This window comes from Blastomyces gilchristii (assembly GCF_000003855.2).
Source record: "Blastomyces gilchristii SLH14081 genomic scaffold supercont1.5, whole genome shotgun sequence".
NCBI lineage: Eukaryota > Fungi > Ascomycota > Eurotiomycetes > Onygenales > Ajellomycetaceae > Blastomyces > Blastomyces gilchristii.
Genome location: NW_003101678.1, coordinates 2,883,604 through 2,910,972, shown reverse-complemented (window position 1 = coordinate 2,910,972; position 27,369 = coordinate 2,883,604). Strand labels below are relative to the sequence as shown.

The 27,369-nt window shown below is 47.3% G+C and overlaps 6 protein-coding genes across 10 annotated transcripts; 4 read left to right on the top strand and 2 right to left on the bottom strand.

Annotated features, from left to right (window-relative positions):
• Positions 1 to 1,200: 1,200 nt before the first annotated feature.
• BDBG_03536 (HMG box protein) lies at positions 1,201 to 2,920 on the top strand (the record flags this gene model as incomplete). The annotated part of the gene is made up of 4 exons (XM_031721295.1): positions 1,201 to 1,407; positions 1,476 to 1,535; positions 1,596 to 1,693; positions 1,765 to 2,920. The coding sequence occupies 4 exons, from the start codon at positions 1,201 to 1,203 to the stop codon at positions 2,918 to 2,920; spliced, it is 1,521 nt and encodes a 506-aa protein (XP_031577799.1).
• Positions 2,921 to 4,067: 1,147 nt separating this feature from the next.
• BDBG_03535 (DNA replication complex GINS protein PSF1) lies at positions 4,068 to 6,296 on the top strand. Of its 3 annotated transcripts, none has more exons than XM_031721293.1 (4): positions 4,071 to 4,329; positions 4,443 to 4,951; positions 5,097 to 5,193; positions 5,361 to 6,280. In XM_031721293.1, exons 1-3 carry the CDS (start codon positions 4,303 to 4,305, stop codon positions 5,188 to 5,190), a joined length of 630 nt encoding a protein of 209 aa, XP_031577797.1. In that variant the 5' UTR covers positions 4,071 to 4,302; the 3' UTR covers positions 5,191 to 5,193; positions 5,361 to 6,280. The 3 variants fall into 3 exon arrangements, with proteins under 3 accessions (XP_002626371.1, XP_031577797.1, XP_031577798.1); XM_031721294.1 differs by having other exon boundaries at positions 5,097 to 5,849; positions 6,043 to 6,280; XM_002626325.2 differs by having other exon boundaries at positions 4,068 to 4,329; positions 5,097 to 6,296.
• An 843-nt stretch (positions 6,297 to 7,139) lies between these two features.
• On the top strand, positions 7,140 to 11,937 carry BDBG_03534 (sulfate transporter). The gene is made up of 7 exons (XM_002626324.2): positions 7,140 to 7,958; positions 8,035 to 9,393; positions 9,468 to 9,667; positions 9,730 to 9,963; positions 10,049 to 10,664; positions 10,735 to 11,308; positions 11,411 to 11,937. The coding sequence occupies exons 1-7, from the start codon at positions 7,691 to 7,693 to the stop codon at positions 11,430 to 11,432; spliced, it is 3,273 nt and encodes a 1,090-aa protein (XP_002626370.1). The 5' UTR covers positions 7,140 to 7,690; the 3' UTR covers positions 11,433 to 11,937.
• Positions 11,676 to 17,062, bottom strand: BDBG_03533. 2 transcript variants are annotated; one of them, XM_031721292.1, is made up of 5 exons: positions 16,864 to 17,021; positions 15,602 to 16,003; positions 13,040 to 15,434; positions 12,698 to 12,971; positions 11,756 to 12,624 (listed from the first exon to the last, which is right to left on the bottom strand). In XM_031721292.1, exons 2-5 carry the CDS (start codon positions 15,700 to 15,702, stop codon positions 12,557 to 12,559), a joined length of 2,838 nt encoding a protein of 945 aa, XP_031577796.1. In that variant the 5' UTR covers positions 15,703 to 16,003; positions 16,864 to 17,021; the 3' UTR covers positions 11,756 to 12,556. The 2 variants fall into 2 exon arrangements, with proteins under 2 accessions (XP_031577795.1, XP_031577796.1); XM_031721291.1 differs by having other exon boundaries at positions 11,676 to 12,624; positions 15,602 to 17,062.
• A 2,718-nt stretch (positions 17,063 to 19,780) lies between these two features.
• BDBG_03531 (U3 small nucleolar RNA-associated protein 5) lies at positions 19,781 to 23,523 on the top strand. Its single transcript, XM_031721290.1, has 3 exons — positions 19,781 to 19,983; positions 20,045 to 21,020; positions 21,115 to 23,523. The coding sequence occupies exons 2-3, from the start codon at positions 20,431 to 20,433 to the stop codon at positions 23,189 to 23,191; spliced, it is 2,667 nt and encodes an 888-aa protein (XP_031577794.1). The 5' UTR covers positions 19,781 to 19,983; positions 20,045 to 20,430; the 3' UTR covers positions 23,192 to 23,523.
• On the bottom strand, positions 23,417 to 27,345 carry BDBG_03530. Of its 2 annotated transcripts, none has more exons than XM_002626320.2 (2): positions 25,908 to 27,345; positions 23,417 to 25,612 (listed from the first exon to the last, which is right to left on the bottom strand). In XM_002626320.2, exons 1-2 carry the CDS (start codon positions 26,935 to 26,937, stop codon positions 23,901 to 23,903), a joined length of 2,742 nt encoding a protein of 913 aa, XP_002626366.1. In that variant the 5' UTR covers positions 26,938 to 27,345; the 3' UTR covers positions 23,417 to 23,900. The 2 variants fall into 2 exon arrangements, with proteins under 2 accessions (XP_002626366.1, XP_031577793.1); XM_031721289.1 differs by having other exon boundaries at positions 23,417 to 25,609.
• Between the last annotated feature and the right edge of the window lie 24 nt (positions 27,346 to 27,369).

The window sequence follows — 27,369 nt, the reverse complement described above, 5'->3', positions numbered from 1 at the left end:
TAAAACAAAACCGAAACGAACAGATAATCACAAAGGAGCTATTTCAGTATTCCTCACCTTTCTTGTCTTCAACAACAGAAACCATTTTGCTGCTTCCGTATGGTTAGTACAAAGATGCTTCTTCCTCAGCCCCCTCGATTCTTCCCCCCGCCCCTTCAAAACAAAGAATTGACGGAGGAAACATTTCCTTTCCTAAACCCCCACCAATCCATGCACGCTAGTAGTACCTGCGCTGTTTCCTCTCGCTTTAAATGACAAGGTTCTGATTGCTAAACTTGTTTAAGTCAGCTCCCTAGCCTGTTGCGTGACTCTGAACCATTGCTCTTCCAGAATCTGTCAGATATTGATCTGAGCTGTTCCATACAAGAGCGGGTGACTGCAACAGCTTCATCTATAAGCGGTCTGAAGCTAGCAAGCTCCAATTTCTGTTCAGTATCTCTTCTTGTTCGACATTTGCCCTTTGCATCACTGTGCAAGGAAGGGCATAAAAAGTGGGCTAGAACGAGAGAACATCACAAAAATAACATTATCGCCAACTTTCTTTACCCCAATATAATCCACCTTTTCTAAAACAGCAACAACAAAAAAGACCTCCAGAAAAGCGCCAAAGCTACCGTTCTGGAGAACCGCTACCATACTCTCCTCCGCTTTAACCAACCCCCTACTTGGCTATCCGCATCCGGAAGGATTTTCTGTCGGAGATAGTTGCAGAATTCGTCGCCTCCCTTCTCGCCAATCAGTCCTCCTTGCCCCTCCGTACCAAAAATAATCAGCTCCACGCCACTTCAGGGACCAGGTTTCAGTAAACCGGGACGGCTCGTTCTCTAATTAAGACGGAGCCATAGTCTCGATTCCACTAGAGAGAAAAGGTTGTGTAACGGTTCATCTTTTAAAACCTCAGAGAGCTTGAGTTCTGGGGAATGCAATAACACCGCACGGCTCCACCCCACCAGAATACATAAAACTCCACATACCGGCTGAAAGCTGTTTAGTTAGGAATCTCGTCTCCCAACTTTCGTACCCATCCTACCACAAGCCTTTTGGTTCCTAGCTCTGCACTCTACCTTCAGCACCATTAGCTTGTGCAGTTGCTCATTTTAGCAGGATAGATTGGCCTGCAACGTCGTCGATATAGTTGCCCTGGAAAGCGAAACTGGAACTTCCACTCCATTCAACAGGCAAAGGTATTTCGAGCAAGAAATGTCAAATACCCATCCGCCGTCGCCTCCGCTGTCAATAGACGGAGAATTATCCCGCACCATCGGTGTCTGTTCAATCCAGCAAGCTGGGTTGCCATTCCTCCAAAACAGATTGCAAGTTGACAGCCTATACACGCAAATGACGCCATCTCCAACTTTGCAGTATACCCGTATTGAGGTTGACCCTCATCGAGAACCAATAATTGCTGTAAGTAACTCAATTGCCTCACTTTGGCCAGCAATCTGAAGTACTGCGCGTGTCTAACGATTCTCTAGGGTGATTATGGAGTTCTAGGCCCGTATAGAAACGGAGATGAGGTTGTTTATCCCCAAACGGTAAGCTCTGAGCAGCGGCGCTGAATTTGATTTTGCTTAATGCTAACCAACATGCCATAGGCACCTTTGCGCACACCGGAATCACCCTTGGTTCGCCGAACCGAACTGTTTCGCGTCCTGCCTCTGGCCGCACTAACAAGACGCGCGTGCGGAGGATCGTAAGGATGCGAAAACGAAATGTTGCCAAGCGGGGTGGCCCTGACGAAATTCTTGTGCCGCGGCCGTTAAGTGAATTGACAAAGGGGATGCGAATCCCGGTGCGAAATATGGAGCTCCATGTGATGCGATCCACAGAACAACGCCAAAAGGAGGTGGAGAAGAAAAATGGCAAGATCGCACGGCCGATGAATTCATTTATGTTGTATCGCTCAGCATATGCGGAAGCAACAAAGGAATGGTGTGCTCAGAACAATCATCAGGTAGTCTCGCGAGTAGCTGGTTTGAGTTGGCCGAAGGAGCCCAAGGAAGTAAGAGACTACTACGAGCGACTGGCCAACATTGAACGAGACAACCATGATAAAGCCCACCCGAATTACAAGTTCGCTCCAAACAAAAGTGCGAACACCCCCAAGAAGAAAAAGGCATTGACCATGAAGGAAGAAGAGCATAGCGATGTCAGTGACCATGGTATCACAATGGCTCCATCGTATCAAAATCCAGTGAGACATGTGTCTGGCGCTTCATTCCAAGATGGCAGCTTCCGAAGCCGCACTCCCACTCCCATTGATCGCGACAGCTCATACGACAGCCGTCAGGGAACGCCATTCGAACAAATTGGGGATGTGTATCTGAACGGTGACATGAACCGATCATCATGGCAAATGTCGAACCCTGGCAGGCCGCATCCTGGCATGTTCTCTCCTCCCGAACAACAACATTATTATCAACCATCCATCCACCAAAGCACCCTAGGCCCTAATATCGAAGACGTGACCTTCAAAAAGATGGGCGTTCCAGGCATGCAGTATGACGGACCAGTAGCTTTAGCCGGTCTTCCAGGCAACGCACACCCAGACTTGCTCCAACAGCAGCCGCTCCCACAATCAAGGACACCAGTCTCGCTCAACGTGTTACAAGTCGATCCCCAACTTTTCGAATTCGATGGTCAACCTAATCTGTCCTCCAGCGATGGAACCAGCTACGAGGGTCCGATCGACATGTGGCAAATGCCTAACGTAGAGCAACAATTTGCCCGGAGTGGCCTTCCTAGCCAGGAAGACGAACGATATATTTCACAATCCGGTTTCCATCCCGGTCTACAACAACCCATGGATAGGCGAGAGGTGTGGAATGAAAACCAAGTTGATGCTGGCGGACAATTTGAAGACTGGATCAGTACTGGTCCTCCATTTGAGTACGGTAACAGCCAGCAAAAGCATCTTTGAAAATTGTTTCTCCCTTTTCCGTGCTTTCCCCATATTATATTTTATGGGGTGGCCATGGTAGATGCGGGCAATGTTAATAGATCTCGTGTTTTTCTTCATCCTCGAATCCCCACCTTCCATTCTGCCGATGTACTTGTTTACTGCATTTTTATTCTCCCATCTTTTTTTTCACTTAAGTTTCTCATCAATTCTCGAGGCGCCAATATGGGTCTGGCTTCTCTTCAAGTTCTTGAATATTATGTGGAACCTTCTGGCGTTGAAGAGGTCGTGTCGGCTATTTGATTGATTCCTCCCCTCTTTCTTTCTTTGTCTTCCAACTTCAATTTTGACGCACGTTATGTTCACTGACTGGGCGGATTGACTGTTTGATATTTTATTTTTATTTCGCGGTCTTTATTTCTTCGATGCCGATTTTATTACTTACTGCTTGGGTCCATTTTTCTTAATTACAGGCGGTTGGGCGAGAAACAATTTGGACAGGTCATTATTGGGATCTCAATATCATGCGTAAAAGGCATGTACTGTACTGTAGCTTATTATTAATTAGTGCTAATGCGGTTAATCGAGTATCATAATTCCAAACGTCTAAGCCTGGTAGCACCGCGTCTTTTCTTTCAATGGCAACGCAGTCTTGAGATCTCCTAGTTTTGATAATAGGGGGAACTGGTGCGTGCAACGGACGTTCCTTTTTCCCTTTCCCTGCGATTACACTTCATCAGCCGGCACATTTCAGCAGACATAATATATTTCCCAATAATAGCACACGCTAGAATGAAGGGTTTACCTTTCCTCCTGCTACGTAGCAAGTCAGGGGAAGGACATTTGCCTGCAGTGGGCAGTCGTCATTCAGATAAAGAAGTGTTTGAAACCTGCAACAGGCTACATATGCCATGTTGCAGAAGTGAAGTCAAAATAGAAACATAGAACAAAAGAATGGCAAAGACATGCTAAAAATGATGAATGTAGATAATGATAATAAAATGGGGATAAAGAACGCCCGACTCGACTGACTGGAAACGCAAAGAAGTTGCTTCCATTGTGATTCTTGAATGTGGAGTAGTTACGGAGTAAATAAGTGCGGCTCCCGACTGCTGGCTTTTGGCTGGAGAGGAGGGTCTTGGCACCAGAACCAGGGAATCAACCACCACCGCATCGCAAAACTATGCAGCCCCGAAAAACCCCAGACCACAACCCCAGGATGTCCGTAAGAGCTACGTGAGATATCCCAACAACCTATATACAGCTCCTATTGTTCTACACACTAGAATATAGAAGCATTCCCCTGCAGAAAGCAGGTCGATAGCTGCATAAGTTGCCCGTAGCGGTTCAGGACCCCGAACCATTTTTGGAACCCAAACCCCGAAATACCGAATTTGAGCACAATGTACGGAGACCTGGGTAACAAACTGGTAAGAAAGCCATTCTATGTGCGAAAAGTCATGTAATTTCCCACTATCTGCATATCCAGAGAGAAAGCAGCCCCGCGCTGTATGCTAATTCGATCAAATTCTGAGACTATCAGGTCCAACATGCCAAGCGCATGCAATCCCTCTCCCACCTACCACCATACCAGACAGAAATGGTACGCTCGGTGGCGCGCGAGGTCCGCGAATTGGATAAAGATGTAGCGCGTATCTTGGAGCCCTTCGAAGGCACATTCAACCCGTCCGAGAACCACGCGACCGCCTGCGCTCTGCTCGTGCATCATTTGTCGATGCGACGGAATAAAAGATGCCTGCTTGCCTACCACCGCGCACGTGCGGAGAAACTGGAAGAGTTCTGCTGGCAGGGTCGTGATGTGCTAGATGAGCAGATGCAGCAAGGTGGTACGGGTGCTCAGAGTAGTGGTGGCCATGCAAATTCCCTGAGTCCCGAGGAAATGGAGTACTTTCGCCACTACAGTGATATGCTTGCGGCGTATAAGGGACAATGGATTGATATTGACTTGACGGGTAGCCTGGAGCCGCCAAAGGATCTGTTCATTGACGTGCGCGTGCTTAAGGATGCGGGTGAGATTCAGACTGAGTATGGGTAAGTGCAGCGTCCTTATCATTCCGTACTACTCTGGAGCATGATAATTGCCTCGAGAGAAATTGAATTTTGGGAAGGAGCCCGAGCTGAGGCCTTCGCATTATGCTCTTTTTCCGTTTACTAAAATTTTGGCCTTTGGCAACAGTGCTATTACGTTGACGAAAAACAGCCAGTTCTATGTCCGGCTGGGCGACGTTGAACGGCTCATTGCACAGGGATATCTTCAACGATTGAGTTAACATGTAGGACTGCAAGCTATGCATTCCCGAGGACGCATTATTTTACCTGTCCTTACTACCCTAGAGGTGGATACAAGAACATTCACAAACCTCGCTCGGAGACAAGGCTTACCCCTGGGCACTTATCTGATTTCCCCGGGAAGATCTAACATCCCATTCGGTTCCTGTAGTTCGATTCACGCGCAACTACCTTACGAAGTGGCATTCCGGTGCTGCCGCCCTAGCTACTCCCGCGTCTGTTTAAGGCGGCAGATTTAGAAATGGCATGGGAAGGCATATTTGCAGATTCCTACCAAGCTCTACTACCGAAGCATTCTGCCAATTTTTGAATCATATCATTCTATTAGGAATAAACGTGAAATAAGCAGCGAACCTTTTTGTCGACACAAGAACCAACATTGCTTGCAGGGAAGGCTATGTCAAAGCATGCGGAAAGGAGGTTTAGCCGATTGGGTTCAATCGCATTGAGTTGCGCATGGTTCTAATAACGTTAAAGTGATTCATCTAGTATAGTATACGATTTGATATTAATTTACCCCAAATTGGCCAAAAACCTTATTCCTTCTCTTCACTTCAAAAATTGATTTTGCTCCTGGTAGGTACACGACTCAAACATTTTCGACGGAAATCAGACTAGGCTCTATGAAGTGAAGTAAAGGGTTAGTTCATTCCATACATTATACATATCTCCGCAACGCACGCAATGGAATCGCTTCCCTTCAGGACCCTTGCCTACAACATCTTGCATTTACCAGATATACCTCCTCCCCTTCAGTTCACAGAGCCAAGGTTCGCGAAAATTTCCCGCTCAAGACTTAAGGGAACTAAACAGGCAACAACTTTCCTACACAGGGTTTCTCGCCACCAAAACGGAGAGTGAGGTTAGGTAAAAAAGAAAAGTAAACAAAATGGGGAGCCTCAATGCTGCACAGCTGCGCTCCGGTATACAAAGCTCTGACCACATGGGGGTTTTAAGCTTTTGTGGTTAGTTACAACAATTTAAGCTTAAAAAGTTTATTTAGCTAGGGCCTGCTGTCAGAGATAGATTCACGGAGTATCGCCGTATAACTTAAGTGTTTTAACATTCTCCTCTGAATCAATGATAATGTTTGTCAATTTTTTATCTGAATCCACTTGCTTTCAATGTGATTTGCCTCTCATTTGCAAGACAGGGGTTACTCGCAGTTATGACATCATAGATATGTGAAAACATCACAACCCCATGAACTCATTATGTAGAAACAAAGAACAGGAACTGCTAAAAATTAATGGAGACAGTACTAAATAACTGTCTATCTAAAATTTGCCTTCTCTCAGTATGTAATTAAAGTGGTTCAGTTCATGTTAATCAGAACCTCAAACATTGACTGGCATGTATACATTTACCAAGCGGTTTTGATCTCAAATTCTGTCATAGACATGAGAACATTGAGACATTGGTCTTAGGTAGTTAACAGGGGGTCAAAATTAAGTATTCGCATGCAATGCCATTGCCACGGGATTAGGAAACGCTGAAATAAACTATTTTAGGCCGCGACACATCGGTTCATCACCCCACATTCACCTGTTTTCTTTATTGTTTAAGAAAAAGCAGAAAGGAAAGTAAAGCTTCCCCGTCCCTCAACTAGATTACTTCAAAACACCAAAATAAGGAGACAAAGGCTCTTTCAATATGGGTAGTTAAAACTGAACTATTCTCACGAAGTATTCTGTAAATTCAAACATATTGAAGTGTGAAAAATATGTCAACTTTTAGCTTGCTCGTCTTCTCTGACAGCGGAGAAATAGCCCCTGTCGCATGGCACCCTGCAGCTGCAGGGAGCTAGCTGCCAGGTTTGCCTCTCCAAGATGCACTAGGGCAAAGCAGCTTCTATTTGTAAATAAAGTACTTCATCTGCTGGAGAAAAGCTTATCACAACACGCTGCCTTTTCTGCTGGCCCACATCCGTGGGAATTTTAGAAGGTAGAAGCCATGTAGCAATGACTAAATTTCTACAATAAAGTTCTTTAAAGTATCTGATCTTTTACCAGAAATTTCAAGCAGCAACGGAATGGTTATTTTTTTTGCATTAGCTTTTTCTTTTTTAGTTTGGCGGCGGGGCAAAACCGAGGTGGAGCGGACAGATTCCAGACCAAGATTTACAGCTTTTGCTTTTCGATGACTGACAACACCAATAACAGCAAGATTCTACCTTTCCCACGTCGCGAATTTGTTCGACTCCTTCCAGTTGGCGCAGCCTTGACGACAATCTCCCGTCGGTCGAGCCCCTTGACGACCTCTAAATCTCTAGGAAACTTGTTACGGGTTAACTTTACTACTCCTCCGTGCTCCTACGACACATGTTCCGTCGTTTCTTCCAATCGCACTCGAGGGAAGTAGACTGGTTTCCCAGCCTCACGGATGTATTCGGAGCAAAGTTAAAATAGTGATCAGGTTTTGTGCAATTTATTGTCCGGTTCCTGGATGCCGGAAACGCGCCTGGCGGGGTGAGACCGCAATATGACGTCTGACATTGCGGGAATGCGGCGACGAGCTTCGCAGTCTTCAACCCAACCACATCCACGAGAAGTACAGGAGGGTTTGATGCGTACACAAATAGACGAAAGAAGCGACAATATCCCTGTCTCCACGAATAATCCCCCTAATGGCTCTCAATCAAACCATGGGGAGGAGGGCAACTCTCTTCCCCCGATGTCGTACTCCACATCTTGCAACGAGAGAACACCTCTCCGGTCGTTTTATCACCGATCCTTTCGAGGGTCTTTAGGTGAGCTTCACTCTTTTCTTTACTAACAATCGCTTGTCTCAGATATCGTACTAAACTATTTGGTTTTATGTTGCAGATGCCGGTCAATATTCATCTCATGGCGTTCGAGAAAAAACGGCGGAATTGGCGTCACTGGCGTTATCTCACGGGGAGCGAAATCGTACCAACTCCCCTTACCTAGAGCCACAAATGAGCATGCCAAATAATTTTGACATGTTTGTTGATGGTCAGCGTGATAACAATAGGTCGCCCAGGAACCTATGTCAACCGGGGCGGATCGAAGAAGTCTCTGAACCACAGTCTCCAACAGGGGCTTCTCATCCGTCTCCAAAATATAACACTTCCGCCCTTACTACGATGATCCGTGATGCTCTACCGAGTAGAAGTGATCATGGTGTGAGTGAAGAGCTCATCCCGGAAGATTTCTCGCACTCGGCTCTCACGTTATCGCGCGATTCAACAGTGCCAGATGCAGAACGAACTGCGCTTCTCCTTAATGCATCTCGAACTAAGAGTCGGGATTACGGCACAGCCCCAGCTGATGTTGAAGGCCAAATCACGACACATAAGCCTTTTGATAGATTCCGTGTCATATGCAGAAGGGGAGGTGCCTGGTGCCGTGGTCTGAACCCAAAAGCCTGGGACAGGGAAATAATATGGCAGAAAGCAATAGTTCACCCTACCACGTTTCTCCCGGCCGTATTTCTAGGCCTTCTACTCAATATTCTGGATGCCCTCTCTTACGGAATGATTCTTTTCCCTCTTGGTGAGCCGCTATTCGCTCACCTCGCCCCGGATGGCATTTCTATGTTCTACGTCAGTACGATTGTTTCTCAGCTTGTATACTCATGTGGCGGTTCGATTTTCAAAGGAGGCGTTGGCTCTGAAATGATTGAGGTGGTTCCCTTTTTTCATAAAATGGCGTTTATCATACTCAATAGGGTTGGCAAGGAGAATGAGAAAGCAGTGCTGGCGACGACCATCCTATCCTACGCCATCAGCTCTGTGCTAACAGGATCTATCTTCTTCCTTATGGGAGCATTCAAACTCGGATCATTAATTGGGTTCTTTCCCCGTCATATTTTAATCGGATGCATCGGTGGAGTTGGGTGGTTTCTTGTCGCTACAGGGGTTGAGGTATCTGCACGTCTATCCGGCAGCCTCGAATATAACCTCGACACATTAGGAAGGCTTTTCCAGCTTGATACGATTTTTCTTTGGACACTACCTCTTGTCGGCGCTATTGGTTTGCTTGTGATAAAGCGATTCGTCAAGTCTAATTTTCTTGTCGGTGGTTATTTCGTATCTATCGGTGTTATCTTTTATTTTGCCAAGTTTAGTTTCAACATCCCGTTAGAGACCTTGCGGGACCGTGGCTGGGTTTTCGACGCTCCATCCTCGTCCGAACCGTGGTACCATTTCTATACCCTATATGGTGAGGATAACTACTATTCACCCTCTCGAAGCTCGAAGTCTACCTAGATGATGACGTAGCTAACAATCGTTAAGACTTTTCTGTTGTCAATTGGCCAGCGCTTGCTGAAACTATTCCGGCTATGTTGGCATTGACATTTTTCGGCGTTCTACATGTACCCATCAACGTCCCCGCTCTAGGTATCTCGACTGGCGAAGACAACTTGAACGTTGATAGAGAGCTTGTCGCACACGGTATATCTAACGCAGTGTCAGGCTTCTTTGGCAGCATTCAGGTAAGTGAAGGTGGTGGGCGTGGTCTGGTATACCCCATCGAAGCTTTACTAATTCCATATAGAATTACCTCGTGTATACAAATAGTTTACTCTTTATCGGCAGTGGCGGTAATAGTCGTCTGGCGGGCGTGATGTTGGCCGTCGCCACATTTGGCATCATGCTTGTGGGGCCGGGAATAATTGGATATATCCCGATAGTGGTCGTCGGTGCACTTATCTACATGCTTGGAATAGAACTAATGGAAGAGGCACTGGTGGGGACTTGGGGAAAGCTACACACACTGGAATACATTACTGTAAGTCTGTTTTTCTAGCAATGCTTTTCTACACAGTACGATTCTATGTCGCGTTCGCGTCTATTTACTGATTGGCGTGCGATAGGTGATAATAATAGTTGTTACTATGGGAGCATGGGACTTTGTGATTGGAATAGTCATCGGTATAATCCTCGCCTGTGTAAATTTCGTCCTCCAAACGTCCCAGAAGTCCGCGATAACAGCAACGTATTCCGGCCAGGTAGCCATATCTACTGTGAGGCGGCATCCTTTACATGTCAGGTTCCTCAAGGACGCTGGTAAACAGACTTTTGTTATTAAGCTTGCAGGCTTTCTATTTTTCGGCACAATTGTGAGCGTGGAGAACCGTGTCCGGGGCTTGATCGAGGAGAAGACGTTCAGGGACCAACCTATACGCTTTCTTATTCTTGATCTTAAACGTGTCAATGGATTGGATTTTTCCGCCGCCGAGGCTTTCACGCGATTAAACAGGATCCTCTGGAAACGGAGGGTGCATATGATTATCTGTGGTATTGACGTGGAAGGCGAGGTTGGGAAAAGCTTGCAGAATGTCGGTCTCTTTGGAAAGGAGAACGAGGTGGAGATATTCGAAACCCTAAACTCTGCATTGGAGTATTGTGAAAATGAACTGCTGAAGGTCCTATATCAACGCAACGTCAGTATGACAGGGACTGACGACCGCACTCCTCCTCGATTTTGGGGTAAGTTCATGGAAACTCAAAGGCATAGCTTTAATAGAAAAAATCTATATCTAACATGAACGAAAACCAGAGGTATCCCAGCCTCAACCTCATATACCCCCAGATACACTATTCAACTCTCCCCGAGGCCACTATCTCCACGAAGTAGCAACAACAACCCTCCGCGAAGAAGAAGCCAACCCCCTCTCCGGCCGCACCACCTCCCAAAACTGGTCCTCCTTCCAACAACCCCTCCCCCTCCTCCTCCAAACATTCCACGGCCTAACCCAAAAAAACGAAGACTTCTGGTTCCCCGCCTGCACCTACTTCACACGCGAAGTCTTCCCTGCCGACTCGGTCCTCTACCGCGAAGGCGAGGCAGCAACAAACTTCTACCTCCTTGAATCGGGCATGCTGCGGGCTGAATACGAGACGCCGCAGGGTAACTATTTCGAGCTCATCGTTGCTGGACGGCCGTGTGGCGAGTTACCGTTTTTCGGCGAGACGCGGCGCACGGCTACGGTCAGGGCGGAGAGGGATTGTGCCGTGTGGCGCCTTGGTAGTGAGGGGTGGAGGGTGTTGAGACGGGAGGAGCCGATGTTGGCGCTGGAGTTGATGAAGGTGTGCTTTAAGCTAACGTCGGAGAGGATGGAGAGTATCACTGCGTGAGTCCATTTCTCTCTTTTTTTTTTTTAATTCTGTGGTGTTTTTCGCTTCTACAGCGTGTGTGATTTTTCAGGTTAACGAAGCTAATTGTCCAACCATAGATACGTCCTCACGACTGCCTAGTCAGCCAGCGTCATCCAGGTGTATTTATTTATCGTTTGTATTTTATATGCATAGAGAGGGTAGGTTGCGTCGTGTACCACTCATTGATTTTCTTTTGCTTTCACGGACGTGCTACATGGAAACCCTGCCGGGGCATGTAACTTAATGTATGTACGGAGTACGGATTATGTATTTACAAATTACGAACTGTACACATCTTTAGCAAGTGTATTCTTACCAATGGAATGTGTTTAAATGGAAGGGGGAAGGAAGGTGAGGGAATATCTCTATACCCCCAATGGTAATAGTATCTATAAATCAAATCGGTTAAAGCCCTATTAGATAACCAATGAGTAGTGGTAGGAAGACGGTGAAGCAGAACCAAACGAAAATGATGCCACTGAGTTCTTGATGTTACGTTTATACAGAGAGGCAGGCTTCAGCGATCTTCACACGAATACTTAGTAGTTGTAATCTCTAGAATCATTTAGCAATAAGCAAATAATAAAGGGATCTTGATTTTTCGCTCTTCTCTTAGTTTGCTCTTCTTCGTTTTCGTCTTGATCTCATTTTTCAAATTTATTAAAAAACAAAAAAAAAGGTAATAATAATAATAGATACAATTTAAAAAAAGCATACAGGGAGAAGGGTAAGAAGAGAGAGATAGGGGGAAAGAACAAACTGAAGAAGATAAAAAACCTAAAACCTCCTGTCTGATGCACGCGTGAGATACAAGATGTTTAAGACAGCAACAACCATACCCCCTGGCTTGTGAAGAATTGCAGTACTGAAAAAACAGTGAAATAAGGAACAAGAAAAAGAAGAAAAAACCGTCCAAAGTATCCGATCAAGGGCGCCTGCAAGTGTTATGTTTTGTGTGTCTTTGATTCGTGGATAGCTTTTATAGTAACATTATCATCCCTATGGGGTCGTCGTGAGAATTCCAGCAATCGCACGGGGCTGGGGTAAATAGATGGATATGACAGCATAAGTGAAGCCGAAGAGCAAGAGGGAAAAGGAGGGGTGCAAAAACTCAGATTAAAAAGCATCTCAAAGAGCAGAAAGGATGTTTGACTGTCTGTTCGTCCCAAAGGGCATGGCAACAACGCGTAGCAAGGAGCTGATAATTTTCAGCTTCAAGGGATCTACTCTTCCTCACTTTCTTCCGAGTCATCTTCGTCGTCGCTGGTCTCAGGCATTTCGACGGATTGTACTGTTGAAAAGGATATTGTTAGTAATTAATATTTCTGATGAAAGCGAATAGGAGGATATTAAAGGTAACATACTAGGTTGTGAGTAACCTCCTCTACCGCCACCGCCACCACCCTGGAAGCGGGAGATGGTGCCCTCAATACTATTGATCCGTGCTTCCTGCTCATACTTGCTCATAGGCTTATTCTTCTTGGGCTTCGGTGGAGCCACAACGGGAACAGGTTCGGGTTCCGGCTCATCAATTTCCATAGCCGCTGGTGCATGTTTCTTCACGAATCTTAGAAGCACAAGGAGAACCTCGTTGGGTAGCTCGTCGATATCAAGTTCAATTTCCGCTTCTTTGGTATCCTGAGCATCATCCTCAAAGTCAGTTTATGTTGTAAAGAGCAATTCGAAATGTCAAATAAAGTGCGTACCTTTAATCCAGGGACATTTGACTGAATAATTTTAAGCGCCTCGGTCATTCTCTTTTCAGGCAAGCTGCTAATACCGTGAGAAATAATTTGCTTTTCGCGATACGTAACCCAATGCTGCTTCTCAGGCTTGCTGGATTTCGAAGCGCTCTTCTTATCCCTCTTCCCAGACGAGCCTCCCGTTGTGCCAGAACCCTTCTTACTGTCCTTCTTGCCAGATTTGGATTTGCCCGATTTCTTCGAGCTACTGGGTGGGGTCTTTTTCTTCTTTTGAGTAATTGCCTCTACTTGCTTAGACATCTCCGCAATTTGTTTCTGAAGTTGATTTAATTTCTCCTGGTCATTGTCCTCCTCACTATCCTCACCCTCTGATTCACTACCGTTTTCTGACGTGCCAGCGCTTTGGTGGCCAGAGGATGGTTCATGAGCTTCGATCCATCGACGCTTCTGGCTCCATTTGTTATCGAAGACCTCCTCCAAACTCTTCCCAGCATTGTAGGTCGGATCGCCAGGGATGTTGAACTTGTAGCAATTTTTGAATATTAAACGGATGTCAGCCTCCATCTCCTTGGCATTCTCGTACTGGCCGGTTTGCAGCCTGGTTTGGACAGTTTGTAAATCCATGGGTTTCTTAATTATACTGTGGTATGTCGGAATATTCAAGGCCACTGGGTCAACGGGGTAATAGAACGGAAGGGCGATGGGTTCATGTTTCTTTTTATGGAGCTCGTCTAGTACCTCCTGACAGAACTTCAGTTCCCACTGATATTTCTTCTTCTTGGGCTTTGCGCTGTAGGGTAGATCGCGATTTTTTGGAGGGTGGATAGAACGTTTTGGCCGCCCATCCGCGGTGGTGGAATCGCGGCGGATGAGAGGCAAACCCTCGGGTCCAAGCGCAAACGTTGTTGTGGGTGACGCCGCATTTGTCGGTCGCGCATTGTTTCCAACCGCTCTTGAGTCACGTCGAGCAGGTTGAGTTTTTGTGGGCGCAGTAGCCACTTTCTTGGCCTTCTTTTGAGCAGGGCTTGTTTCCACTTCATCTGGGCCAGGCAGTTTGGCCAAATGGCGCTCGAAGTTCTGCTTGAGTCTCAGGCCTTCCACGCTAACCATATGCTCCGGTCCATTGAAGGTAACGGAGTTGTCAATCATCAAGTCGAAATCAGAAATAACTGCAGCGAGCGAAGCATAGGACCCTGATTTCAATTTCTCTTCAATGGTTCGCAAATCCATGGGCTGTTTAATAATAAGCGGGTAGTTTGGGATATTCAGCTTAACAGGGTCTACCGGTTCACGGAAAAATCGGGAATCATGTACACGCTTCAAACCCTGAATGCATCGGACCAAGAATTTCAACTGTTTTGTGGTGAGAGGGGCTTCTGACCGCAACGAATCACTGCCTGCACCCGCTGGTACCGGTGGCAATTCGGGAACTTTAAACTCTGGCACAGCAGGTGCAGCATCACCTGCAGTATCATCCTTCTTACTTCGCTTTGGGGCCGGTTCCTCATCCATATCCTCATCCCTCTCCCGCGTTACCTTAGTGGGAGACACAGGAGGGGCATCTACCATCTCCTGGTCTGGTTGCAGTTGTGCTGCGACCGGTGCTGGCATGACAGGCTCAGGTTTTGGCTCTTCTGATTTTGGTGCTTGTGATTCAATGGAGCCGGTGGTTGCAGGAGGAGATAGTTGTGAAGTTTGGGAAAGAGATGGCATGTTAGTTTGGGTAGGGGCTGTTTGAGAAGGGATAGTTGCAGTTTCGGGAACAGGGGGAGGGGGAGGGGTGGGAACATCTGAGGAAGCGGGTGCTTCTTCCCTTTGAGCTGGCAGTGACGGTTGCTGTTCATTCGTAGAAGACGGGAGAGATTCATTCGTTGACCCAGCAGCTTCTTTCGACGTTGCGTCTACGGGGAAAGGCTCAGTTTCTACTTGTGATTCTTTCGGTTGGGCACTCGTGGTTGAAGACGCTTGCGCGCTGGCAAGCTCAGAAGAAGCTTGAGGAAGTTCATCCAAATCCATGGATTCCTTCGCAGCAACAGGGGTCGTTTCTGGTTTCAAGGCAGCTGCCTCTTTCTCCGGTTGTGTGGCTGGCAAATCTAAATCTACCTCTGGCGTAGTCTGTGACCCAGGATTTGTCGACACTTGAACGTCTGCTGGTGGAGCTGTAGCTATTTCTTGACTTAGTGGTGATTTGGGGCGGGATGCTTCGAGTGGAGAAAGGGGAGAAGCAGTATCGGCAGCCTCAACTTTAGTGGTGCCCACCACCCCATTACCGTTTACTACCGGCGAAAGAGGTTTGTTTTCATCTGTAGCAGCAGGCTCCTTGACTACCTGGGCTTCAGAAGACATGGTTTCAGAAAGCCTCACGGCAACTGTTTTCGTTTCTAGAGTCGGGTTACCACTATTGTTTTGGTAGGTTACGGCAGTTAGCCTGAATGATCCCGCCACGTCTCTAAAGCATTCATGGCAGCAGTACAAAGAGGTATATACGGGATATATAATAGAATAGATAGATACAAAGCAAAATATAGAAACAGATATAGGTAGAGAGAGAGGGAGAGTACTCACCCAAATAAGTTCGCATCAAGAGAAACCTGATCAACAACGGGAGGTTGCTGGGGCTTGCTCTCCGCGACAGCAGTGTCTGGGGGAGGAGTTGCCATGACCATCAGCGACGATCACGTGAGGCAACACAGGGGGTGATAGATGAAGGGTAAACACGCGCGCGCCCTGGCCCGCCGGGAAATCCGAGCACCAGAGAAAGGAGAGGGCGGGATAGAGTCCGTCTTGGATGAAGAGGATAGACAGGACGTATTAACGCGTCACGGAGCAAATAGAGTAGACCAATTGAGAGAATGCGCGACTCTGGTAAGCTTGGCTGGCTGGGCGGGAAATCTGATATTAATCCCGACTTTTGATCTTGTTGTTTTGTTTTTGGGCCACAAAGCTATGGGTCGATGTCCCCTATCTCTAATCTAAGTCAGAATATTATATTAGACTAGACACGACAGAGTTATGGTCAGAGCCATGCGTGGATAAAAGAGATGTTGTATGTATGAGAAAGCAGCCGGCAGCAGCAAAAGAAAATCAAGTAATATCCACTAGATATTAGTAAACACAGGGTACAATGATTGAGAAAAGAATAATTTCCCACAACAATGTCTGCTTTTCTGTTGCGTGATTTGTTGTTGACAGTGGTTTCAATAGGGGGTGGTTGGCGAGACAGTAGTGCCAAAGAGGGGGGGAAGCAGAAAAGGAAGAAGAAGAAGCAGAGCGAAGGATGCGCAATTTATATTGCCAAGAAAGTTGACGGGAAAGCTTGTGGCCACGTGGAAAGATGACTAAGCAACAGGCAGCGGAACAGAGCAGAGCTGCTGGAGAGCGAGGTAAAAGAGTGCAGGTGATTGGCTAGGAATGAAGGAGGGAAGAGAGGAACACTCCGTGCACTGACAAAAAGCCAGCGGAAAAAAAAGGTGATGCGGAGAATCCCGCTGCTAACCAGAAAAGGACAAGGCAGGAGCGGAAAAAGCTACCTAGGTAACTGGTAGGGGATGTACTGTACATGTACGGAGTACATATCAGATGACAAAGAGACTGGAGAGTACAGGAGGCTAGGAATCATATGGGACGTGCATGTAAGTGTGTGTATGAAGTGTCCAAGTTATACAAAAATTATTATGCCCTAGAATTATTCACGGGGCAGCACTTAGAGGAATACAGTCTCACAACAAGGCAAGTCAGGGTCGGCCTTGCAGCTGGGCAAATAAAAAAATACAGGCCAACTAGGAAGTGGCAATAAGCGGTAGAAGACAAGGGGCAATAATACGAACCGAATTGATAAATCTGACAGTGCAGAAAGGCCGTGCGCGTAAGGATACAAGCCGCGTTTCTAGGGTTGGGCTGGGTTGGTGAGCAGACGAAAGCGTGGCGATAAGGGAGATAAAGTGCGTGACGGGAAGACGCGAGGCGAGGAGGCGAGCAAAAAGAGAGACTGAGGAAACAGAGGGGATGCTAGAATCCTTAAGTACGGGCAGTCCTCTCGCTGCCAGTCCGTGCCAGGGAACCAGAGCAGTCTGTCCCGCTAGCCTCGGATGACGCTACTAAAGGCGGCGATCCTTGTTGATGCCATTCTGCCCGCGTTGATTGGCTGCCACGCGTCATCCTGGTCTTGGCGTATGTTCTCATTGGCTATAGTGCCCTCCCCTTTCCGAATCACACGCCCCACCATCCCTGTTCATATTGTAATTTTGCTCTGCTTTTCGGTATTTTGGTTACATTCTGTTTGCTGCTTCTGGCCTGCTTTCAAGGCTTCAATGCCGAAACCAAACCGCTGATACAAACACAGAACAAAAGTTACCGCCTTGCCACAGCCACAAAATAGATGACTGTATCACTGACTGTTCTCTGTATTGACGTAATAAACATGTCCTGCAAACCCCCCAGTCCAGTCCATGACATGCATCCTTGATACACACATAATATTGTTTTTTTAGGCAGCGCAAAATTGATCAATTTAAGATGTGATACATACACAATATTTAACATTCCATGCATGTTTCTTGTCAGAAATAAACCACAAGGAGGCGACAGGATTGTGCAATCCAGGAAAACCTGGAATTACCTAGGTATTCCCCCCATGCGGAATAATAATAATAGAACAGTCTGCAATTAGGGCTTAGCCGGTACCTTTTTTCCTGCTTTTGATTTCCTAGGGTTTAACCCCGACACTTCTCCGTTTTTGACTACTCCGTATAGAAATAATAATAATGCCGTTGCGGGCAGGTCGCCAAATTCGTATGCCAAGATTTTTGGGGGAAAATCAAGTGCCTGGCCAACCAATGAAATTCGTCCACTGGCTGTTCGCAAACTTCTATGCTTACTTAATACGCGAACTAACAGGAGGCTACCCGCCTTGGAAGCGCGTCCTTCTTCCGCTCTATATCCGCCCGCTGTGCCTGTTGCTTCATCCTTTATTCATCCTCCTCTTGGAGCAAGGCAGACCTTTAACCTGTCCCAGCCTGAAACACTGCTGCAGAAACTGCGTATCATTGGGAGTGGAGAGGCTGATTTATACAGAATATATCAAATCATTCCCGAAATTGTTATCAGAACCTGGGAGGTCAATGAGCAGTACTCAATCCACAACATCTATATATTCAGCGCTCAGATACCGGTGGAACTTGATTTCCAACACTTAAAAATCATTTCACTCTATATGTGAATGAGTAATTTTTGTTCACCTCTCTTCATTTCTCTTTTCTTTCAGAAACAGGCAACCCCTTGCAGATACTCTAGGGTAGTTACACTTGCACTTACACATATACCCAACCTTCACCCACACTTGCCCACACATTCAGTCATGTCACAGTTGATCAACCTGAAAGCCAAAAAAAAAAAAAAGAGAAAAATCCAGCAACAGCATCAATCATGCATCCTGCAATGTCTCCATCCCATCATGGCTGCCACGCTGCAATCTAAATATAGATAACTAGGGATTGATTACATCACCAAATGCAGGTGGTCTGGCCCACTTACCTAGGCACCTAGGTACCCCCAACGGAGCTTTTTGAGCGATGTGTGTGTCTGCGCAGAGAAATCTTTATCCTATGAGGATATCCTTGGAACCTCTGCGTTTGTGTGCGTGTGAGGCCACCTCCTCCTCCCCGCCCCAGCGTCAGGTTTCATGGGCCGTGGGATGCTGATGATAGTTTCAATTTCCCCGAAACTTCCTCTTATATTCTCTTGTCCTGGCAAAAAAAGGATAAATTTATCCTTGGACTGTTTTACCTTGCTCCCCGTGATTAATATACGCTGGAGGTTTACTGGCCCGTCCTTCTAGGTCTGTAAACTTTGTCAACCATTGGCTTTTCAGGGAGTGATTTCGCAGTGTCATTTCACTCGGAGCATGAAATTTGAATGGGTGGTTGATGTTCTTTTTGTTCTTCCTTTCATTCCTTTGTTCAATGAATCCTGAATGAACAAAATTTTACAATTCATATGATACATTATCATCTGTCTTGAAACTAATGGCTTCTGAACATTCACAATCATATCAGATGGGGCGTTTTTCCCCTCTATTCATTTGATTCCTTAGTGAGGATGGAATGAAGGCAACTTGCTGTTGAGCGACAGGAAGGCCAAAGATATTCAGCTTTTTGGAAACATTTTGTTAGGATATCAGGAGATTGATAAGAATTAACAGGATGTCTGTGGCAGGTAATATGAGCGAGAACTGGTTGCTGCACGGATAGGGTGGCCGCCTGAAACAGCGAAAGGTGAGGACGTCGCAGGAGCTAGCATTTACCTGCCCACCTGGCATAACCACAGGAAACAGGAAATGACTAGTATTTAACTCCTGCTTGGCTTCTACTCGCTTATCCTTCTCTCCTTTCCATTCGCGAGGCAAAAGAAGCTTCCACAAAGGCAACAATATCATCAATGCCTTCCGGCTCCCTTATCCGGTGTCCTTCATTATCCGCTCCAGAGTGTTCGACCCAATCCACATGCAGCCCGATTTTGGTTTAAGTTTCGACATGCCTGTCGACCTAGTTCAACATCAATCCACGCATCGTCTGTTCCGTGCAATAATAGAATAGGCGTAGACAACATTCTTTCAACGCTGGGCTGTGTTGATCGCTTGAGTTCCCTCGCATGCAATGATATCAAGAAGGAATTTTGGGACCATACAACCAACTTTCATTCCTCGCTGAGGCAATGGTCGCATCCAGAGGAATTTTCGAAGATAAGTGAACATTAAAGTCATTCGTAGAAGGATAACCTATCATTCAATCACTAATCAGCTTGAGTCAAGACTCCACTTTCTCTCTTGCCATACCAGACACATTCGGCCGGAGAGGAAAAGCTTAGGGTTGGGTACATTGCATAGACATTCGGTCATGAGCACGTATTAAATAGCAGCGACCAACAAGCTTGGTATCATCTAATCAAAGGCACAGTCCAACTTTCCCAGTCATTGATGAGAGCAATGTTGCTAAGGCAAATGTAATGTAGTGTACTTGGTAATTAATCTCTATGAAGGGGTCGGCCTCGGAATAACCTTTCTGTCCCTGGCGGCATTCTGACTAATCTGGTCTATTACTTGGCGCTAACCTCGATCCGGCCAGGCGCGATATTTTTCAGCATCAACTTTTTTTCACACAAGCAAAACATCCAAACGCGGGAAGTACATGTGTTGAGAGAGAGGAATATAAAGAGAGAGAAAGAAAAGAGAGTTTTGCCAGGCGGCCGGATTCAAACATCCCATCCACTCCACCGTATAACCCCGGTACAGCTCCCGACAAATTTGCGGATCTGCACATTCCGCTACTCTCCTCCCCCTCTCCGCCTCCTTCAATCCCTTACCGCATCTCCCCCTCGACATATCTAATATAAAAACCATGGGGACCAAGAAGGGCTCAAGAGGCCCCGTGTCGAAAATCTCCTCGGCCGCAGCTCCATCAGCATCCCCCTCACCTCTCTCTGCAAATAAATCTTCCATCCTCCGCTCCGCATTCTCCCCATCCGAGTATCAACTGGCGCTTTTTGCATCTGTCATCCAGGGCCTTGACTCGCAGCATCTCCGCGTGCATGAGATAGGTTCGGGCCGTCTACATTGCGAGCATGCAGTGAATCCAAGAGAAGCCATCACTTCGCTGGATTGGGGGTACTATGGTGATTCTCATCAGGGCAGAGATCGCGATCAACATACGAAGAAGAAACGCAAGCGCAGCTCATCTGGGGTAAATGGCATTGTCAATGCTGATGGCGATAATGCGAGCAATGTGGCTATTGCCTTTGGTACAAGTTCGTCTGATATTCGAATGTACTCGCCCGCTGAAGATAGGATCGTTGGGACTCTTTCGGGCGGACATGAAAAGGGTATTAGGGATTTTAAGTTCACGGTGAACAATCCGGGGGCTGAAGGGTGGAGTATTGGTGGCGACGGGAAGCTTGTGCAGTGGGATCTAAAAGCTGGCCGGAGTATACGGTATGCTATGACTTCTTTCAATTTCAATTTCCGTTGTTCGTCTCCTGCTGGCAACTGAAAAAATTGCTTTCTCTAACAACGTATGTTTCTTTAGAGTCATTTCTCTGCCGTCAGCTTCTGTCTCTGCGCTTGCGCGGCCCGTTCCATCCAATCCTCCTATCCTATGTGCTTCACAAACGCCGTATCTAATAGGCCTTGAAGGCACTGATGGTGTGGTCTCGTTCAGTGCCATGAAAAACTCCATCCATACACTAATACCGTCTTCCACTGATCTTGGAAATCTCTCAGAGCAATTCCTTGCTTCTGATTCTGACCGTTACATCAACATCTTTGATATCCAGAAAAAGAAAATCGCAAATACTCTAGTGGCTGAGAGCGACATAGATCAATTGGCGTTCTATTCGGCCCCTCAGAAGGGCGGCCAGGGTAAGGATAGTAAGGAATCTACAAGATCAGATCAATTGCAAAGACAGTTTCTTGCTGTAGTTACGCAGAATGGTGTCATCGAATTGTTTTCTAAACCCTTTCACCAACTCCAGTCTGCCGGTTCCGCGCACAGTCTGAAGCCGCGAGGAAAAGCAATGACACGCCGTGCGGAAGCTGTAATTAAGATTGTCAGACCTGATAAATCTCGAACAGTGGTACCTGTCGCTTCGGTTAGCTTCCAGGGACCTGATTTGGTCGTTGCATGGGCTGAAGGCGGTGTTAACCTGGTGTTTGAAAGGATACGTTGGCAAGACGAGGATACAGAAGAACTCGTGTTCCAGGGAGAGAAGGAAATTATGCGCGGCAAGTCCGCATCCATGCTTGGATCCGGAATGATGAATGGAGTCAAGAATGTTGGTAGGACTCAAGTGGATGAGTCCCATGCAGTTGTGGAACAAGGCGGGGTTGCAGAAGGAATCCCCATGGAAGAGGAGGGCGAGAAACAGAGAACCCACATTCCAGTCCCCAGTGATGATGAGGAAGAAGCCTCTGATGAAGAGGATGAAGATGAGGACATGGAGGAAGAAAAAGAAGACCCCGCACAACCCAAACACGCGTCAGAGCCCGCAAAAACACAAGAGCAACAGGAAGATATCGACATGGTGGACGCCGACGCAGAAGAAGGTGGCGAGCCCTCCTTCGGCGAACTTGTCCGCGCCCACGCCGCCGAACCCATCGACGTCGAAGCAGAGCTCGACGACGCAAACGCAGATATAGACGCCCACACCCGCGCCCTTACCTCTACAGCCAACAAGTCCAACACCGCTCTCCAGCTCCCCACCGGCCTCTCTCTCTCCACCGTCCTCTCCCAAGCTCTCACGACGAACGACAACTCCCTTCTGGAATCCTGCTTCCACACCACAGACATGAACATCGTCCGCGCCACGATCCAGCGCATGAATTCGTCGCTCGCTGCCACCCTGCTCCAGAAGCTCGCTGAGCGCCTCTCCAGCCGCCCTGGCCGCTACGGCCACCTGCTCGTCTGGGTGCAGTGGACATGCATTGCGCATGGCGGCTCGATTGCGGGGAGGCCGGAGGTGCTGCGCAAGATTACCGCGCTGTTTAAGGTGATGGATCAGCGGTCGGCGAGTTTGCCGTCTCTTCTGTTGTTGAAGGGGAAGTTGGATATGCTTGATGCGCAGCTGGGTCTTAGGCAGAATCTGCAGCGAGCTGCTGGTCCTGGTGGTCGTGGCCGTGGCGCCGGCACGGTGGGTTCTGAGGAAGATGATGAAGATGATGTTATTTATGTTGAAGGCGAGGAGGATTTGGTGGATAGTGAGGATGAAGATGGAGATGGACTCAGACGCATTAAGGGCACTGCTGCCGCTGGTGGTGTGGCTGCGAAACGAGGCGTGCTCGGTGCGGGTCTCGGCGATGGAGAGGAAGAGGATGATGAGGACATGCCCTTAGCTATTAACGGAGTGGCATCCGATGAGGAGGAGGAGGATGGTGAAGAGGAGGAGAGCGAGGACGAGGAGGTAGAGTTATTTGATGATGAGGCAGAGGAATCTGAGGATGGAGAAGGTGCCGGTGGGGAAGATGATGAGGAAGACGATGAAGACGACGAGGATGAAGGGAGTAGCATGGCGGACTTTATTGCGGGTTCTGAGGAGGATGAGTCTATTGATCTTGCTCCTACTTCGTCGAAAAAAGGGAAGTTAAAACATGGAAAATCGCGAAGATAGATGCATAGAGATTATTTTTTGTACTTTGTTTCTTCCCTGTTGTTACCTCACCCATTTGTTTTCTATTCATCCTGTTTCAGGTATTTTTTTTATTTCTTTGGGCTTTTTATAAACACGGTCCATTAAAATTTGGTTCTTCGTTCAAGTTTTGCTGGCAGTTAACTAGCTCCCACTCTGCATGTACGTAACTGGTCTTTGGCTCCTTAGTATCCTATCGTGCCTCTCTAGGTATGAGATTTTACTTATATAATTTCGAAATAAATATAAACCTAACTCTGATAAATAGTCTGTTTCCAACTCCTTCACAGCGTTTAAAAGTAGGTGGTTCAGTCTAACCCGGAAAATTTGAAGATATATTTATTTTAACCCACACTCTAATTCTCACCCGGTGCTAACTACAAGACAAAAAGAGGGAGAATGAAAACGACCCGAAAATTGATAAGAATAACATTGATTCCATAACCATCTATACCGGAGCCATTAGCCATAGAGAATCTAAGCTAAGAATGCAGAAAATAATAAGTCCACCCAAGAACGCTGAATCTAGGAATGACTAAGGATTAGTCGGCAGGATAGAGAAGGCCCCAACCTAACAAGACACGTTCAAATCCTAGGGCTTCAAAGAAGAAAAAGTGAGCGGAAAAAACAGGGTATGACTTCACAGCGACCCCGCCGTCTAGGGGAACAAACAAAACGCGATATGGGGTATTTATCTAATAACCTCGCTTCCTTCCCGGTCAATCCCCTCCAAACTCTCCAGTATAGGACTCCCGCCCAACTGACCAGTGGCCCCAGCCGTACTCTTCTGTGACCCACTCCAGACCTCATGGAACTTGACGCACTCGTCGCTAGAGGCCACTATGATGCATCCTTCTTCTGCAGTGCGGGACCACCACGTACCGCCTTCCCGATACGCGACACGTGGTCTTGTTATCGGGCTGCTAGCGACTATTGTAGAAGTAGTATTTACGGAAGAGCCAGTAGAATTAGATCGGTTAGAACCATCTCCCGTCGCGGGGTTGTGGGGTGCTGCTATGACTGTAGAGCTCGACGATGAGGTCGAAGGTACACGTTCATCCGCACCAGTGTGGGTCATATCATTGGGACCTCCGGGATAGCTGATCGCCCACAAGGCACGACCACAATCATGCGAGTTGTCAAGGTCCGTGCTACCAGCTCCACCATCAGGAGCTGGGCTCCAGGGGATAGCTACCACTTCCTGACAACTGGGCCATGCGAAAACAGCTACACGGAACGGGTGTTCCGGTTGCGCATATCCAAACGTGGCTGCGATCTCCCGCCGTGTCTTGCTCCAAATGAGGCTTGTCACCTGAGCATGGACGTTGATCGTGGCGAGGCAGGCTCCTGATCCTGTATGGAAGAAATGGATGCAACGATCATTTGACCCACCCCCTGTGGCCAAAAGTGATGGCTGCCAAGGCGCAAAAGCGATTGCCTTCACCGCGGCAGAGTGGTGAAATTTGTATTTCTGTCGGTTGGCTGGTATAAAAATAGTCTGATGCTGCCTAGATCCTAAAAATCCAGCTTGTCTTGGGGCGGAGTCCTGTGCAACTCCAGAGGAAGGCGCACTACTGAGTGCATGGGGTATGGAAAACTGATTGAGCCGGCCCCAGTCGAAGATACGATTTAAATTCGAATGATAAGGGAAACGGGAAAGACTGCCGCGAGCTTGGGGCGATGCTGGTGGATTTGTCGTCTCTACGGAGGAGCTGGGTTGTCCATTTCTGTCACTCTTGCCTAGAATATCCGGAATATCAAACAAGAGGCAAGCGTTATCATTGCCTCCGGTTGCAAGATATTTACCATCAGGGGACCACACCATGCCGCATATTTGCTGGGTGTGCGCAGAGATCTTTGCAATCAACGTTGTCGCTCCGTTCCACCCATGGCGATCTCTTGTTTTCGAATCTGGCCATTCTACAGAATAATACCACACGTTACCTGCATCGTCTCCAACAACCAAATCCTCGGTATCAACAACCAATCCTTGAAACCTGGTTGACTGTCTTTTGGTTGTGACTTGTTTAAATGAGACGCAGGAAACAGCAGTCCGTTGGTAAAATTCAAATCGAACATCAGTATCGAAAGTGCTCCAAAGCGAAACTTGACCACCGTGTCGACCAATAGCCAAAATGCTTTTACCCCCTTGAGGTGAAGAAAAGGAAAGAGAAGTCACATAGTTTGAAGCAAGATGAGGCGCCAATGGTGGGTATTGCACGCCGAGAATCTCTGACCAGAGGTACACACGGCTACTCAGTCCAACGGCCAGCAGGCGAGCAGTATACGAATACGCGAGGGTAGAACAGTAGAAATCGTCACGCAGAAGAGGGGCATCGAGAACCCGGAAAGGCGTCGATGGAACTGCAGATCGTGCTGGTTTGGACGTACTTTTGTGCACTACTATTTTTGTCGAGTTAATGAGAGTCAATTAGAATGCGCCTGTCTCCTCGGATACAATCTTATATTCTTCCATAAATATTTTCGGGAAAATGTGAGATGCGAGATATCAAAAGGGAATGGGATGATGCGACAGGTCCTCCAGGAGACGTATAATATCCGTAAATATGATGCATGTAAGTCGAGCTGTTAAGAGAAAAAAAAAAAAAAAAAAAAAAAAAAAAAAAAGAGGAAATAAAATCAAAAGAATTGGGGATGCCGGTAAGATATTGTGGAAACAGAGGCACACAATACTCACATGTATTGCTATTTGCTCGTATCCAGCTACTATGCTTCCACACGTAAGGAGAGTACTTCTCAAGTTGAGCGGCTTCTGCGAGATATCCCGGATCCATAAACAGGGAAGGGTCCCCAAAATTCAGGACTTTATTTGCCTGGTCGATATCTAAAGCGGTTGCAAGGCGAGATTCGTGACGTTTGAGGTGCTGAATATGCGTGTCCTTGTCCAGAAAGTTTGCAATGTACATCGGGGCATTCGTCCCGGTTGAAATAAGCCCTCCGCGGCCATTGTCGACACCCACGGGTGCACGTCCGGTTGCAGCGGCTGTGCCTCCCACATTCCAAACCGCCCCGGCGCTGATCTGGCGCTGGTTTCCGCGGCCAGCTGGCCTGTCATTCCTTGCGTAAACTGACGTGTCGCTAACATGTCGCGGTAAGTGATGAGGAGTATCTCTACGGTCCGACGATCGACTTGACCTAGAGAGACCAGCACGTCTCCTTGGCTGGTATGGAGCAAACGGGTCTGCTCTAGGGTCTCGTCGCCGTAGCAGTTTCTCTCCTGGAGAAAGCAAACGCGGATTTTTGCTTAAGCGGAATGCAGGTACATCTGTAGCATAAGGCTCACGAGCTGGGATAAAGCGGTCTGGAGACAAGAACCTCTTGCGAGCAACTGGTGATGGACTTCTGATTAAGCTCCGCCTTCTCTCAAGTGTGTTGAGTAAGCCGGAGCGAACTGGGCTGTGATCTACCTCGACACCGTCTGGTTTCTTCCCTTGGCTGAAGTAGCTATCACTTAAAGGGCTAGTGATATTGCGGCTGGATCCAGGACTGGTAATTGATTCTAGAGTGGGCGAAGGAGAGGAGTCTACATTAACCTGAGACGAAGTGGGAGAAGACGAACCCAACGATTGGGCTTCTGGGGAAGACGCTGTGGAGGCTGGCCCAGATATTGTTTGTTCAACAGGAGAATCAGGGACGAGAGTTAAGGAGAGACTGTCGCCATTCCTGCTAGAGCTTAACTCTTCTAGTGACTGGCATCTCGAGAGCATTGCTGCCGCCCAGGCAGAGGGGCGCCGGCTGGCTCCACCATCAAATCACTACGTGAAATGCGATGTGATTGATAATAAAAGCAGCGATGGCGACAAAGAAAGACAATATGTACAGCATTAAAGATGGTGTGATAGTTTCCTGTAGCTAACAATGCTAGTTAGTAGTATGTCTGTGGAATTTGTTGACCTGTGCAGCGTAAAGCGGGAGTAGTTATGGGAGGATATGAGGTGGATCGAGCTGCCAACCGGGCAATGCCCCTTCTGCCATCCGTCTTCTGACAATAGCTTCTTGCGCTTCGTCCTCCATTGTAGCTGCTTGTTACTGCACGGTATTTGCCTTGTTCCTGGTTAGTTCCTGGAATATTTTATGTTGTGTGTTGTTTGTTTGAGGTTGAGATGAGGCTGAAGTTGGACGGCGATGATGAGGGAAGT